This window comes from Heptranchias perlo, chromosome 5 (assembly GCF_035084215.1).
Source record: "Heptranchias perlo isolate sHepPer1 chromosome 5, sHepPer1.hap1, whole genome shotgun sequence".
Lineage (NCBI taxonomy): Eukaryota > Metazoa > Chordata > Chondrichthyes > Hexanchiformes > Hexanchidae > Heptranchias > Heptranchias perlo.
In genome coordinates, this window is record NC_090329.1 from 73005320 (window position 1) to 73022271 (window position 16952).

Consider the following 16952-nt stretch of genomic DNA (forward strand, 5'->3'; position numbering starts at 1 on the left):
CCATGGGGAAGCCTGCAATGCGAGCAAACCCTCGTGCTCGCTCATGCTGCTTGTATCTGTCAACAGGGAATGAGATGAATCTGTTTCTCAGTGCGTACAGAGACTCAGTGACCTCCCTTATACAGCAGTGCACTGCAGACTGAGAGATGTTGCCTATATCTCCAGCAGCAGCCTGAAAGGAGCCAGGGCCGTAAAAATTAAGTGCTATGGCTACCTTGACAGCCAAGGACAAAGCTGTCCTGGCCTGCTCTGAGGCTGCAGTTGTGGCTGCAGCAGTTGACAAATCTCAGTCACGACCTCTTTAGTGAACCGTAGCCGTCAGATGCACTGGTCGTAGCTGAAGTTGAGGTAAGAGAATTGGCCCCTGAAGGCCCTCATTGGATATGGCCTCCTGCAGAGTGCCCTGCGCCTCCTCCTCCTCCTCCTCCCTCTTCTCTCAGCTTGTCCTGCTCTGCGTGGCCTCGCTGCATGCTCCCAGTCATGTTCAATTCCCAGAGGAAGCCCTAGCAGGCCACCCATGTCTAGCAGCAACCTTGTTCAGCACACTATTTTAAATGCCACTAACAGTACTGCACGACCAGCCAGACCACTCTCTATATAATATTGCAACTTTCTCCAAGTATAGGAAACTTCCACTAACACCCACAATTGTACCAGCAGCCAGAATAACTAATTCAGCCACTAACCAGCATGATCCCTTTAAGTAGCGCTGGTGGGGGGGGGCCTTCATGCCCTTTAAGTCCCGTTCAGCTCTGCGAGGTTAGGACAGTGCATTGGCTGGAGCGGGGAGTTCGAAAATGCCGCCGGCTGCTTCAAATTAGCATTGCACACTGATTAACATCATAATCTCCCTACTTTACATGCTGCTGGTGTTTGTTGGTACGCATGCGCAAACACCTTTACCAAGATGGCGTCCCGCACACGTCAGGCCGGAAGTGTGCATGTGCATCTTGGACGCCATTTTTGGGCCTTAGGTGTCCGCGTAGCACCTACAGAACGGACGCTACGCGGCCCAATTTAGTCCCCTCCATGTTTTAACAACCTTCTGTATAAAACAAGCCTCTTAAGCTCTCCCTTATTCTTTTAATGATGACCTTAAATTTATGCCCCCTAGTTACTAAGCCGCTGACCAGGAGAAATAATTTTTCTCTATATACCTTATCAAAACCACTCAATTTTCATCTCTATCAGATCTCTCCTTAATCCTCCTTACTCTAATGAAAAGAGCCACAGTTTCTCCAGCCTCTCCTTATAACAAAAGCTTCCCATGCCAGGTATCACCTTAGGAAATCTTTTCCATATCCTCTCCATGACTTTGATAGCCTTCCTAAAGTAGGATGCCCAAAACTAGACACATGGCTCCGACATTCCTATCCTGGGAGAGGGTTCAAGCCCCATTTCCATCCTGGGATGCCCAGAATATTGGCCGGAACCCAGCACCTCTGGGATTCTGCTCCACTGAAACAGACCTATACATGAAGGGATTGTGTCGTCGACTTGATTTCCCAAGCTTCTCTGAGAATTCCGACCTTTATGCCTGGAAAGACCTCAGCAGAACCCACATCAGTTGAGACTTGGTCCCAAATCTTAACTGGATTAAGGCAATCAATGCCGAAATATGTCAGCTCTTCTTTTCTTTAACTATTCTTTTACTTTTATGGGAGTGAATTTCCACGGGGTTCTACTGATTGTCCACCGTAACTTCAGTGGTTATGCTGTTTTTTCTAGGGTTTCCACGGATCTTCCACCAAAGTTATGGTGGACAAGTGGGAAAACCCCTGCAGAAATTCATCCGCTATGCATTTATAAAATCCTTTATTATTTCCCTATATGTTACCTTCCAGTCGATCTTCATACCTCCCTCAGCCTTTCTAATCTTTTTTGTTTCTGGTCTTTTTTTTATATTCAGCTTCATTTTCTTTTGTACTGTTAGCACTATATTTATCATATATCTCTTTTTCAAGCTTCATTTTTAATTTCTCTACTTTTCCAAGGAACTCCAGCTTTTGCTGCACTCCTTTTGCAGAGACTTGTGGGAATATGTCCAGTTTTTACCCTAACCATTTCCTATTTGAAAATTTCCCATTTGTCTTAGTTGCTTATTTTTCTTTCCAGTGCAACTGGGCTAGTTCCCTTTTTATCTCATGGCTGATGTCCAGCCTTATAACCATTGTGATGAAGGCATAAAGCTTTGCATGAGTTAGAAAAGTGTACTATGCATGAACAAACAGAATCAAATAAATCAAAAATTGGATCCTATGCATGTACTTCACCAAGAAAATAAAATAAAGGGACTTATACATCTGAATATGAAAGGTCAATCAATCAGAGGATGCTCTTTGTAATGTAGGAAAAGATTATCTCCAACATTAGTTTTCCAGTATTGGTCCAGGTATCCAGTCAAAACAGACAAACCAGGGGAATGCTCTCATCTGAAGGCTTGTCAATACTTGGATCTGTGCTCATGATTTCTAGCTGCGAATCAGATGAGGCTGTTACAAGACCATCTGAAATTAAGGGGATTTCCTAATGGACTGTATTGTCCTCTATATGATCATTCTAGCGAAAAAATAAATAAACGTGCATCACCAGTGGTACTTTAGTGAAAAACACTAAGGGACTATTTTCCACATTTAATGCTTATTTGAGGATTGTGCCAATCCAAAAATTAGTTAACAAATAGTGAAAGAAAAAGTAGATTTTTATTTATTAAGGTCTTCCTACCTCTATCTCCCCATCTTCAAAAGTCTCATCAAAATCTATCTCTTTGAGCACCTCCCCTAACTCTTCTCTTTTTCCTCCACGCCTTGTGCTGTTTTCAACATTAAAAGTGTTAAATAAATTGTTTTTGTTAAAAGCTACTTCTTAAAAATTCATGTAGAATTACACAAATTGGGAGAAAATCAAAATGGAAATATTTAACTATAAGTCCAATATTTAGTTTGTGATCCCAACAAAGGCTAAGATTTTCAAATATCACCACAGCAATAAGTAGTTTTGAAGAATATAATGTCCCAGCACATGGATACAATGACCATTTCTGAGTAACTGTTAGTGCATCAAGAGGGTGGCCCAGAAGTATAGGAGGAGACTAACTTATAGCGGGCAGTACCCCAGGCAATGCGTCCACTACAACAGAGACAGCTATTTGGGCATGATGGAGCAGCAGTGCATGAGTGAACTTGGTTGTGAACTTCTCCATCTTTATTGGTTGTACATCAGCTTTACTATAAGTGCTCTTGCTATTGAAGAAGCAGCACCAGTGGATGAATGCACAACCAATGAACCGCAGGGGATACAGAAATCCTACTATCTGCATCAACAACAAATCCTGATGAACCTACATCAGTGCCAGGAATCTCCTTTACTCCAGTTGCTATGGGATCATTGCTTTCAAAGCCACTGCCTACGTCACTTGTACCAGGCTTCATGATATCACAAAACCATCACTGACATTAATACTCCATTCATGCCATTGTTGTAAGACATCGCCTCACAATGTCAGCTGATCTGTGCGAATAAGGAATACTGGGCATCTATGAAGTCTCAGAATTCCTCCACTGTGGCTCCTCGTAACCGTTCGCAAAATGAATTGAAATCGGCCATGACAAATCTTGGCCCTTCATCAGCCACACGTTGAGGTCTCCACTGCTGATGTTACTGGTGTCACCACATGCTCTATTGCAGACTGAAGATTGCAGAAGGCTATTGGTTCAACTCAGCCATATTTCCTTCTTATACAATGTTTTTGGAGGCAAATGACCGTCTAATAAAGATCTAGGGTGAATGTAAAACAGATGGTAACAGATTGGCCGCCCATAATACACCTCACATGAAAGGAAAATCATGTGTGGTGTATAACAAGCAGCTGATCCAATACCTCCGGTTTTACATCCCCGCAAAGTTGAAAGTTCTATTCCTATTGTTCTAAGGGCCTTATCTCACACAACTTGGGAGGGCTAATCAGCATGCTGAGCCATCAGCCTGAACCAGATAGTGCTCATCAACTCTCACCACTGCTATTCCTTCATCACTAGTGCTTAGTGCCTCAAATTGTACTTCCTCTTCAATATCATGATGATCTTAACCCACAGTGTATGTGTGCAAGTGGCAACTTCAATTGAGGATGGTGACATTACTGCTCAGGCAATGGATTCTCTTTCCTATGAAGAGATATGGCACATTATGTGTATATAACAACATTTCTCTATTTAGGTACTGTATAGTCTTTATATACACTATTATGCATTTGTGTACAATCAGTGTATATGGACACATTGATGTAACATGGATTTTATGATGAATCCTATCTTCATTATCCCAACACCTTCCAGACTCACTCTCGAATAACTTAGCTATTCCTCACTTGCATGTAGTGTGTTGTTTCTACCTCTATGGTCCACCTGTTTTACACTATCGCACTATCGTAAGGTTAAATTAAGTGCCTCAACAATTGCAATGAGGTACAATGCCCCTTTAATTATCGGCCCATTGGCATTAAGTGGGGACGGGACTTCCGGGTTTCTGTTGCCCGCTTGCGTCCAAATGTGCCTGGGTTAAACTTGGATTCGGGCGCATTGGAGCCGGGATGCGGTCCCGTTGAAGAATTCAACTACTTTTACTATCCACCCGCCCCCAGCCCACCTCTTCTTGGGGGGGGTTAAAATTACCCCCTATATACCACATTCTTCTGAACACTTCTTTGTGTCAGTACAGCACATTTTGCATCTCTTTTTAACAACTCCTTTGCCGCATGTCCATATATGCTCTGTGCTACTACATTACAATAATATTTATCCCTCACCTTTACACTCTTCTCTATGCTATGTAACTTCTTCCAAACTTTCTGGCAGTTTATCTGAATAATTGGCTCCATATTCATTCTTTCAGTAGCACATTTCCATACTTGTTGCCTCTTTAGCATATTGGGGTTGCCTTCTCCCACTGAAAAATTTGTTTGTAACAGTCAATTACAGAGTTTACCAGCACAAACAAGGCCTGGTTAGAAAATTGGGCTTTCCTCAATTTTTATTGGGCCGTTCTCTACAACTGCATTTGTGAACTTTTCAACATTTATACAGGTTAAGTGGCTCATTAGCCGATTGAGAAGCATTAAATGTGCAGGTGTATCACAACTGACTGCTATTTTTTTTCATTACCACTAATGAAATCCCATTCACAGGAATCACACATTTCAAAAAGGTCCCTAATTCTTGGGTCATACATTAAGGTGAAAACGAGCATTTCTTCTGTTTTTCAAAAAAAAACTTAGCCATTATCAATGAAACAATGACTGTTAGTTATGCATAAGTAAATTCTATTAAAGAACTGGTTTACCAAACCGATTAGTGGAGTCTTTCCAAAGATGATCCTGCTGGCTATAAATAATTATTGTGGTGCTAATAGCTTCATTCAAATGCAATTTAATTTCATTTTATAATGTTCAGATGTTCAGGGAAATAAGTTAAGGGAACTAAATTACCAGTTTCAAAGAGTGGTTTATACCAAGTAAAAATGAACCAACACATTTTGATTCCTCCTCCTGCAGCAACATTTTTCAGTACAAACATTTTTACTTTAAATTCATCAATGCGCAAACATATTTGTTGAGTTAATTTAACAGAATGAGATATTGATAGTGATAGGCTGGATACATTAATAGGATAGATAAAAATAAAGGAATTATGAAAAATAGTTTTGGTAAAGCAAGACAGAAGAGCCTTTTTCATTAGTACTGCAGCATATTCATTTCATAGACTCAACCATTTCAAGCTGAATTATTTCTTTCTGAAAAGCAGTGCCCTTCACATACAGAGTACCACATGTTTCTCCTGGGGAATATCCAATTATGTGCATGAAGTATTTTGCTCTCAAAATATAATTATCACATACAAAAGAAAAAAAAATCTTGGACAATATCGTATTTTCTATAAAATGCAGTGACTTGATTTACTAGTACGAATAAAACTATTGTGTTGAAAATCTCTGTATTTCAATTAAATGTTTTAGTTACAAGCAGAAAACATTTGTACCTGCAATCCCTCAATAGCCAGTCGAAGCATACTTGGGGTTAGTTTAGAAGCTTGCTTGAAAGTGAAGTTGCTCCAGTCTATGATCAAAATAAATCCATTCACTTGAAGTTCTGGGTCTTCGATCATTGCTTCCAATGATAGCAGTATGGCACGCAAAATATCGATTAACGTGTACCTGAAAACAGACACTGTCATTAACAATCAGGGCTTTTTAGCAATGAGTAGCAAAGGTTTCAAGCTGGTAATCAAAGAATTGTAGCAATTTGGTTAGTTCAATGTTTGGGGCTAAGCATCACCAACATTCGCGATTATCATAGTCTCTAGGCAACTGAAATACTATTTCAGCTTAAACAGAAAAAACCCTAACTAAAGCCATTGTATACCAATTGGTTTATTTAGCTAATGACAACTTAAATGTGGAGGCAATCACGGTTACTAATATACAGGTAGATTTTAAGAATTGCACTCCCAGCACAAAGCTCTGCACCAGAAGTGCTAATTTGTAAAATCTATCCCATAATTAATTGAAATATGTTAGAATACCGGTTTACAATATTGGTAAGAAGGAAGACTGGATTTTTGATTGAAAACACTCTCTTCATTCTTTCGTTTTCCATGTTATGATTTCAGGTATTTTTCTGTGAATTTTCTGCTCACCACAGTGAAGAATGTTACTTCGGGAGAATGGAACACTTTCTGTTTCAGACACTTAGGGGTAGATCTTGACTTGTAGCGTCAGTGTGAAATGGGTAATAGCGAGTCGGCAGCCCGTTTTACATCTCTCCCGATTTTTTAATAAGAGAGAGTCACCATGGCTTTATGAGAGGGATTTTGTGTCTGACAAATCTATTGAGCCCCTTCATGGAGTGGAGAGGAAACTCTCTGGACAAGATATGTTAAAATTTGTTTGGCAAAGCTTCTGATGCAGTGCCTGACTTCATGGGAGCATTGGATAGGAGAAATGGTGCTGAGCCCAACATGCCCAGTTCACTGCATGCTGATCTCTAGTCCTGACTCTCCAATCCAGATTCCCATTGAGTGACGCATTGCACCAAGAGCAAAACCTCACAAAATGTCCATTTTATATTTATATTTAAACAAAGAGTTTGACACAGTGCTGCACAGGAAATTGGTCCAGAATATCAGAAGGCACAGAATGGAACAATGACCTTATGGAATCATACAATCATATAAAGTCCTTTGTGCTTCTACCGGCTCTCTGAAAGAGCTAGCAATTAGTTCCACTCCCCTACTCTTTCCCTGTAGCCCTGCAATTTTTTTCCTTTTTAAGTATATATCCAATTCCCTTTTGAAAGTTATTATTGAATCTGCCTCCACCACTCTTTCAGGCAGTGCATTCCAGATAATAACTCGCTGAGTAAAGAAATTTCTCCTCATCTTCCCTTTTTTTTGCCAATTATTTTAAATCTGTGTCCTCTGGTTAATGACTCTCCTGCCAATGGAAACAGTTTCTCCCTTTCTACTCTACCAAAACCCTTCATAATTTTGAAAAACCCTATTAAATCTCCCCTTAACCTTCTTTGCTCTAAGGAGAACAATCTCAGCTTCTCTAGTCTCTCCTGAAGTCCCTCATCCCTGGTATCTTTCTGGTCAATCTCTTCTACATCCACTCTAAGGCCGTGACATCCTTTCTAAAGTGTGGTGCCCAGAATTGGACACAATACCCTAGCTGAGGTCTAGCCAGTCCTTAATAAAGGTTTACCATAACTTCCTTACTTTTACACTCTATGCCTCTATTAATAAAGACAAGGATCCCGTATCCTTTTTTAAAAGCTTTATCAACTTGTCGTGCCACCTTCAAAGATTTGTGTATGTGAACACCCAGGTCCTTCTGTTCCTGTACCCCCTTTAAAATTTTACCACTTAGTTTATATTGCCTCTCCTCATTTTTCCTTCCAAAATGCATGACTTCACACTTCTTTGCATTAAATTTCATCTGCCATGTGTCTGCCCATTTCACCAGTCTGTCCTGAAACCTGTTACTATCCTCCTCACTGTTTACTACATTTCCAAGCTTTGTGTCATCTGCAAGCTTTGAAAGAGCTTGTATTTATATAGCCCTTTTAATGCAGCAAATGTCCAAGGGTAGGAGTAGATGAGTTAGAGAAGGTGAATCAGGCATGGTCAAAGTGGTATGTTTGGAGGAAGTTTTTGAAAATGGGGTTAGAAACAGCAAAGCAGTGGGGTTTAGGAAGAGAGTTTCAGAATATAGGGCCAAGATGGCTGATGGCTGTGCCACTGAAGGTGGAACAGAGGGAGGTACACAAGTGCCTAGAGTTGGAAGAATGGAATGCGCTGGTTTGTAGGGCTGGGGGAGGTTGAAAAGGTAGAATAGGAAAAAACAGTTCAAGGATTTGTAAATGAGGATGAGAATTTTGAATTCAATGCATTTGAGGATGGGGACACCATGGAGGTTGGCAAGGGAAAAGGAGATACATCAGCAGGCCACAATAAGGAATAGGATGTAGGTTGCAGGGTAATGGACGAGTTGGAGTTTATGTAGAATAAAACTTTGGAGGCCAACAAAGAGAGTATTACAGCAGTCAAACTTAGAGGTGGGGGGAGGATAGGGATGAATTGAACATGGGGTTTGAAGCTCACCTTGGACAGGAACACAAACAAAGTTGTCTAAGTTTTTTAATAATACAGAACTGTTGGAGAAGGTGTAAATAAATAAGCAGACCAAATATAGACTGGCAGCTTTGGGCTGAAAAAGCACATGCCATTTGATGAGGAGAATTACAAGATGATGAGACTGTGGGAAGCAAAAATATCATGGGAATATAAGACAAATGAAAATTAGGAGGAGAGTAATCTAAGGATACCGGTGGATATTTCATTGAAACCATCAGGGTACAGCAGCAGTAAAGAAGGCAAACAAGATGTCAGAATATACAGTCAAAGGATCAGAACTTAAGACTCTAAAGATGATAGTGAGTTTATATAGAGTAATGACTTGGCCCTGTCTGAAGTAGTGTAAACTATTCTCGTTATTATACTAGAAGAGGGAAAGGGAACAGAGTGCTTAAATGTAACTACATAACACTGGGGTGAATGCATGGAACAAATAGCCTGGGATACATTGGAGGCAGATAGCAATGGCAAATTCAAAACAAATGTGGTTAGTTTTTTTCAGTGGCAGAAGCAATTGAATGGTATAAAAGATACAGTAATGTGTAGCATTTTTTGAACTCTAGTACCAGTCAGGTGGACTGCGATGATTGATTAAAGTACAGTGCTGTTCAATGTTCCTATGTATATCTTGTATTTATGTTATATGGAGTTATAGTCTCAAAGTCATCAAATTGTATACATCATCCACTCTTAGTAAACTTTACCTTTCAAATGAGATTATGGTTCTGTTAATAGTATTCACTTTCAACTTGACCACACAGATTGTCACAATGAGTTAGCCAACACCAGCTGGATAAGAAACTGTAGCATTCTGCAGTTTTGAGTTGCCAGAGTCAATGTTGTATTATAAACTGTCAATAATATACTGCAAACTGTTATTGAACATGGAGTTTGAAGCTCACCTTGGACACCTTATAATAGTAAACAATAGTAGGCAGTGACACCTTCATTTATGATGACTTACATTTAAGATTCTCTTTATGAAAATCTGTAAATATTTGAATATTTTCTTGTTCCATCCAAGCTTTCAAAACTATCTTCAAAACTGACAATTTGAATGAAACGGTTTTTCCAAAATGTTTAACTGTAGAAATGTTCAAGCTCATCACAAACATGGGTCTGCAAGCAATGACACTGCAATTGGAAATGCCACAAGATGCATTAGAGATAGAGATAGAGATTGTTCATATCCTATAATCCTTGTTTGTTGATTTGCAATTAATACATTTAAGATTACAAGAGTTTCCAAAACCTGTTGAAGCTACAATTGATTCAACCTATAACATCAATATATGGCTCCACTGCAGTACTGTGGGAGCATAGAAGTGTATAGTCTCATTATATGTGAAATGATTAAACTGCATATATATTTTTTTGCATTTTGTAAGATTCAAAAACTATCATGAAGCAATAAATGCCGGTAGCATTAAAAAGGTTTTATGTATCTAAATGTTGAAAAAATATCTAAACTTTAAGTTTCACTTACAACCTGAGAAGTAACACCCTTATGAAAATGTAGTGGTCAGTACTGTTACATTGATGGTAATGGAGCTGGATCATGCTGCCATTAACAGGTAGTATGTGAAATTTGCCACTATCCATGTTGTATGGCAGATGATGGAGTGGAGGAGGCAAAAGGCACAATACTTGTTTCTGCAAGCCTATTGATGTATCATTTATGAATTATGTTACATTCTTAATATATCACTAATGGTCTCCAATCTTGCTCACCCACATACAAGTAACTTATTGACCAGTTTGAAAAGGTTTGACTGAATCTGATGTTCGTTATAAATTGCTGCAAGGACTTGTAATCAGATAGTGTGAAATTAAAAATCTTTGGTCCTTTTTCACTTTCTATATTATTAACTTGTAAATGAATGTTCAAATGAAGCAAATATTTTCAATGTTTCCCCATTAATGCACCACACTATTACTACCTAATATGCCATGTCATGAAGTGTTTGGTTCTTCATTGTTTTGGGAGAAGAGATCCTTGGAGTCCTATCTCGGATTCCCTCCCCCCACTCAAATAAGGAAAATACATCACCAGGTGCTCATTTGATACTTTTAATGTCATTATTAAACAGCCACTGGGAAAGGTTCATTATGTGGAGATGGTGATGATTGACACTGCCTTGATGATGTCATGGAACAAAGACTTCTGATGGTTTTCTGTCTTTGATTTAAAAATCAGTCAGTAACATTTTCATTGGCAAACGTCTGTTTTATCTTATTGACCAACTCATAGGAGCACCCTCTGCCATTAATAGGTTGGGTTCAGAAATACATTGAGTTTAATAATAATTTTTAAAATTGCCACCTCGTATTTTTTTTAAAGAAAAGATTGTTTTTCATATAGCTGTATTGTAAGGGTGGTTATTTGGCATTTGATTTTGCCCTATATAATTCGATGGGAAGTAGGTCAGAGGTAGTCAGGATATATGTTATGATGTGGCGATGCCGGTGATGGACTGGGGTTGACAATTGTAAACAATTTTACAACACCAAGTTATAGTCCAGCAATTTTATTTTAAATTCACAAGCTTTCGGAGGCTACCTCCTTCCTCAGGCGAACGATGTGGAAGTTCGATGTGGAAGGATATATGTTGGTACAGGAACCTAACATCAGGGGGGAAATGCTTTCTATCATTCATGCTAGATTCGAATTGGGTCAGATACAACAATGTTTTTTAGGGGGGCTGATCAGATGCTTTTATTCAGCATTGTACCTGCTCTGGTCCCAGTTGGAAGCGAAGAGGACCAGGATTTTCCTGCCATAATGATCCAGGTTAGAAAGCACTCCAGGGAAGCCATCTTTCAGCGCCTGTTTGATCCCTGGGTCGGTGGCTTTGAAGTTCTTGAACATGTCCAGGTTCTGCTGACGGTACTCGAAATACTGAGCCAGCAGGCGGAAAGCCTCGAAATGGTTAAACTTTCGGGCTCTTAGAAACCTTAAGATGAAAGCATCGTCAGTCCGAAGGAAGCCGATGTCCGGCCGGGTTATAATCATATCTCTTACTTCCTGGATGTCCTGATGTAAGGTGTCTGGGTTCTCATTCAGCTCCAGTTTAGCTTTCTCCAGAGTTTCTGGCGACAGTCCTGCTTGCAAATGAGTCATTGTCCTCCTTCCCTTTGTAATATGTATAGGTTATATCTCTACAGATCCGTGCAGCGAACAGGGACCCAACCTGCCTTTTAGCTTCCGATGATCATCCTTGCTGTTGATTTTTTTTTAGAAACGTGCGAATCCAGTAATTCAATCGAAATGTCAAAAACGTACAGGTTCGACAGTATTCGTATTAACCCAACGCTAAAATGTCAGGCTAAATCCCACGCCTGTAGTAGGTTACATATATATGTATCTCAGATCAATGCAACAGCCACCAAATTGCAGAATACGGTTCCTACCATCATCCAGGCAATGCGGCACCCTGCAGCAAGAGTCATCTCAATCCTCAGCAACTATTTTATTGCATTTGAGGAGAAATCTGTTCGTACGATTGCTTTTTTAAAGCTCTGTGTCGACTTTAAGGGGTTCCACTCGTGTTGCACATCTCTTTCTCCCGTGTGCATGTGTTTTTGTATTGTTTTGTCTCAATGACTCGGCGTCCTGCTGTTGCGTCCTGTCAGGTTTACGTCAGTGCTGGAGGTGGTGGTGAAAGTGACTCGATGTAATTTCACGGAAAGCTGGGCGTACAATGGCTGGAGAGAGGGAACGCGAGCAGCATCTGATACTCACCACCTGCTCTCGCCGCAACCAGCCCATTGCCCGTCTCATTTATTATTTAAAGCAAAGCGCTCCCCTCGCCCTTTTTTTTTCTCTCTAGAACATCGGATCAATAAGAAACGATAAGTTCCCATTTCATAGTGGAAGACGTATTTGTGGTTTTAATGGCACGGTGATCTTTCATAGGCGTTAAAGCTTTTATTATTTATTTATATCGCGTGGTTTGCAAGTGCATACTGAACTGGACTCAAAAATATGCCCCTTTCCCACCTTCCCTGCACTTAGATACCCAGGTTTCTCTGGGAAATGTACCGATTATAAGGATCGTTTTCACAGCCATTTTATATGGATTTTAGAAACTCTATTTTTATTGTTTCCAAGCAAACGTCACACTCTAATGAAAATATAATTTCCATTCAGACCTATATCTTACACGGGATGGGTGCCTCCTCTCGATAAATACCCTAAATGAAACAAAAATACATCTCCACCAGCACTTCATTTGCGTCATGTGCTTTTAGTATTCAAATTGTGGACGTTTTGCCCCTAAATGGGCAGTGAAACTCGCCATATAAATCGAATAAAACTACACGCATGAAATTGGAGTTGGAACATTCCCAGTGGTTAATAGTATAATTCCTGCTTATAATAAGAGGCTACGTTCAGTGCCGGGACTCTGCCCGCGTTGGTCTGCAGCATGGTGGAATGAATGAACCCGCTGTCGTATGCTTGCAGTTGGATCACGTTGACTCGGTATAAATGAATATGACACGTTACACATTTGAACACAAAACAACATGAGATAACATTAGGCTCTGGCTATTTACTGCTATCCCTACTAGAAACTCTGAATGTGATTTTGGTACAGTGGATTTTATTTCTCATGACTATGATACACCAATAAATGTTCACGAGCACAGACAGTTATAGATGAGATAGGCCATTCAGCTCATCTTAGTTCATACATCCAGACAGATTCTATAGTCCCTCCATTTCAGCATACAATTGTTTCTTAAAAGATTTCAGGGTGTTCACCTCTTCTACTCCATCTGGAAGTCCTTTCCAAGTGTTGATCACTGTGCAAAGAAAACATTCCTCACATCAGTCCTAAATTTATCTATTCCTGGTATAAATTTATGTCCCCTTGTCCTATGGTCACTATTTAACTTCAAGTAATAGCTCAGATTTACCTTTTCCATTCCTTTATGTATCTTATAAACCTCTTTATAATTACCTCTCAGATGCCTCCTTTCCAGACTGATCAACCCAAGTTTCTCCAACCTTTCAACTAAGGATCAGCCTTGTGGTTCCTTTCTTTTCATAAATTAAAGGTACATGATATACAGCGAAACAATGACAAGTACCAAAAAATGTTAAAAATAACTACAGCTGATATTAGATCAGCTAAATGTTAATGGAAAAGAGCACTGTGGACAACTGTGGTAGCAATGGAAAAAACTTATTCAGTTATATGAAGAGTCAGAGAATTGTCAAAGACTGTGCTGGGCCCATTGGAAGGTGTTCAGGGACAGGTCTGAAAGGACTCTCAGGGTATGGTAGAGATACTAAATGAAGATGATGCGCAACTGACAGCATAAAGTGATGCTGTTAACAATAAAATTGTTAATATTAAAATAGATGAGGATATTGTTTTAGAAACAATAAGGAACCTTAAAATAAATCAGGCTGCCAGTGCAGATGATATCCATCTGAAGATCCTTAAGGAGATGAGACAGGTTCTATGCAAGCCCCTTGCCAGTATCTTTAATAGCTCACTGGAGTCAGAAACTGTTCCCTTAGACTGGAGGCCAATGCAGTTCCAATTTTTTTAAAGGGGGTTAAAGCAGAACCAGATATTTATAGGCCCACTAGCTTGACATCAGAGACACTCAAGGGAATCATTAGGAAAGCACTATATGTCCACTTAGGCAGACAAGGCTTTATCAGGGATGCCCAATGCGGCTTCCAGAAAAGGTCATGTTTTACTAACTTGATTGAATACTTTGAAGAAGTCATCAGGTTAGTGGGTGAGGGTAACCTAGTAGGCATTATCTACCTGGACTTTCAGAAAGCTTTTGGTACAGTACTGCTTAAGAGGCTTCTCTACAAAATAGAATCTTGAGGGATTAGTGGTAATCTGCTGTGGTAGATTGAGAATTAGTTGAATGCCCATAGGCAGAAAGTGGTACTCAATGGATTTGGATCTGCTTGAAGACTGGTTACCAGTGGATTCCCACAAGGATCGATTAGGGCCTATGCTATTTACTATTTTCATTAATGATCTAGATGTAGTTTTTGGGGAATGGTCTGCAAGTTTGCAGACAATACCAAAATATGTGTGAGACTTAGGACTATAGGGAATGCTCAACTACTACAGGCAGATTTAGCTGCGCTGGAGGATTAGGCCCATGTTTAGAAAATTATGTTTAACTTAGAAAAGTGCAGTGTTATGCACGTGGGCAGGTCAAATTCTAAACATATATACATCCTACAGGGAAAAGAATTAAAGCCAGTGATGAAAAAAAGAGATCTGGGTGTTTTAGTTCATCAATCTCGGAAGGTTCATGACCAATGCCATGAAGCTATAACTAAAGCGAATAGGGTTCTACGGTGAGGAATATTGTGGCTTTGGAAAGGGTGCAGAGGAGGGCCACAAGATTAATTCCCAGTTTAAAACATCCTAGTTACACAGATAGGCTCAACGAGCTGGGTCTCTATACTTTAGAGAAGCGTAGACTTAAGGGTGACTTGTCCAACATGCAAACCTGGATGTGCCGAAATTTCCTCCAATTAAACGTTGGGGAGACTGAAGCCATTATCTTTGGCCCCTGCCACAAATTCTGTTCCCTAGCCACTGATTCCATCCCCCTCCGTGGCCACTGTCTCAGGTTGAACCAGACTATTCACAACCTCGCCAACTTATTTGACCCTGAGCTGAGCTTCCGACCTCATATCCTCTCCATCACAAAGACTGCTTACTACCACCTCTGTAATATCGCCCATCTCTGCCCCTGCCTCAACCCATCTATAGCTGAAACCCTCATTTTGTTTCCTCTAGACTAGAGTTAGACAAATTTTTGATCAGCATGGGAGTCAAAGCATATGGGGAAAAGACGGGAAAGTAGAGTTGAGGTAAAAATGATCTCATTAAATGGCGGAGCAGGCTCGAAGGGCTAAATGGCCTACTCCTGCTCATATCTCTTATGGTCTTAGTCTTATGGACTATTCAAATGCTCTCCTGGCTGGCCTTCCATCTTCCACCCTCCATAAACTTGAGCTGAGCCAAAATTCTGCTGCCCGTATCCTAATTCGCACCAAATCCATTCACCTATCACCCATGTGATCGCTGACCTACATTAACTCCCAGTCCACCAACACCTAGATTTTAAAATTCTCATCCTCGTGTTCAATTCCCTCATGGCCTCACTCCTTCCTATTTCTGTAACCTCCTCCAGCCTTACAACCCACCGAGAACTCTATGTTCCTCCAACTCTGGCGCCTTGCGCATCCCCCATTTCCTTCGCCCCATTATTGGTGGCCATGCCTTCAGCCATCTAGGCCCTAAGCTCTGGAATTCCCTCCCTAATCCTCTCTGCCTCTCTCTCCTCCTGTAAGACTCGGCTTAAAACCTACTTCTTTGACCAAGCGTTTGGTCACCTGTGCTAATATCTCCTTCCTTGGCTCAATGTCAACTTTTGACTGGTTACACTCCTGTGAAGTGCCTTGGGACTTTTTACTATGTTAAAGGCGCAAAGTAAATGCAAATTGTTATTGTTGTTAATTTGATCAAGGTTTATAAAATAATGAAGGGACTAGATTGTGTTTGTGTAGACCAATTATTTCAACTGAATAGATTAGGGAGAACCAGGGGTCATGCTTACAATTTATGTAAGGGCAGAACTAAATTAGATGCTAGATGGTTCTTCTTTTCTCAGAGAATAGTGGACCTGTGAAACACTTTGCCAGCTCATGCAGTGAACGCTGATTCTCTGTATTCCTTCAAGCGAGAGCTGGACGTGTTTCTGGCTGGGGCGCAGATCACCTCATATAAGAGGTATGTATCCTATAATGTATGGGCAAATGTGATCTCCTGGACTAATTTTGATCACCTAAGGGGTTTGGAGGAATTTTGCATTTTTTCCCCATCTAATTGGCCTGGGATTTTATCTAGTTTCTCGCTTCTCCCAGGAGATTACATGGCTCTGGGCCGGTGGGGAGTTTATGTATTGTAATGTATAAGGCATCACAAATGTGTGGGACAGGCTGGATGGTCCAGTAGATCTTTTCCTGCCTGTCATTTTTGTATGTTTATAGAAACATCGAAACACAGAAAATAGGAGCAGGAGTAGGCCATTCGGCCCTTTGAGCCTGCTCTGCCATTCAGTATGACCATGGCTGATCCTTTATCTCAATATCATATTCCCGCTCTCTCCCCATACCCCTTAATGCCTTTTGTGTCTAGAAATCTATCTAGCTCCTTCTTAAATATATTCAGTGACTTGGCCTCCACAGCCTTCTGTGGTAGAGAATTCCAT

General features: G+C 40.4%; 1 protein-coding gene across 1 annotated transcript in view; it reads right to left on the reverse strand.

The window, feature by feature from the left end:
* clvs2 (clavesin 2) overlaps positions 1 to 11808 on the reverse strand; it is a 65816-nt gene extending 54008 nt beyond the window's left edge. The window contains exons 1-2 of the mRNA XM_067983807.1: positions 11420 to 11808; positions 6033 to 6207 (exon numbers count right to left, since the gene is read on the reverse strand). Coding sequence (XP_067839908.1) covers positions 6033 to 6207; positions 11420 to 11808 — 564 coding nt within the window. The remainder of the gene's footprint in view (positions 1 to 6032; positions 6208 to 11419) is intronic.
* Positions 11809 to 16952: the final 5144 nt, after the last annotated feature.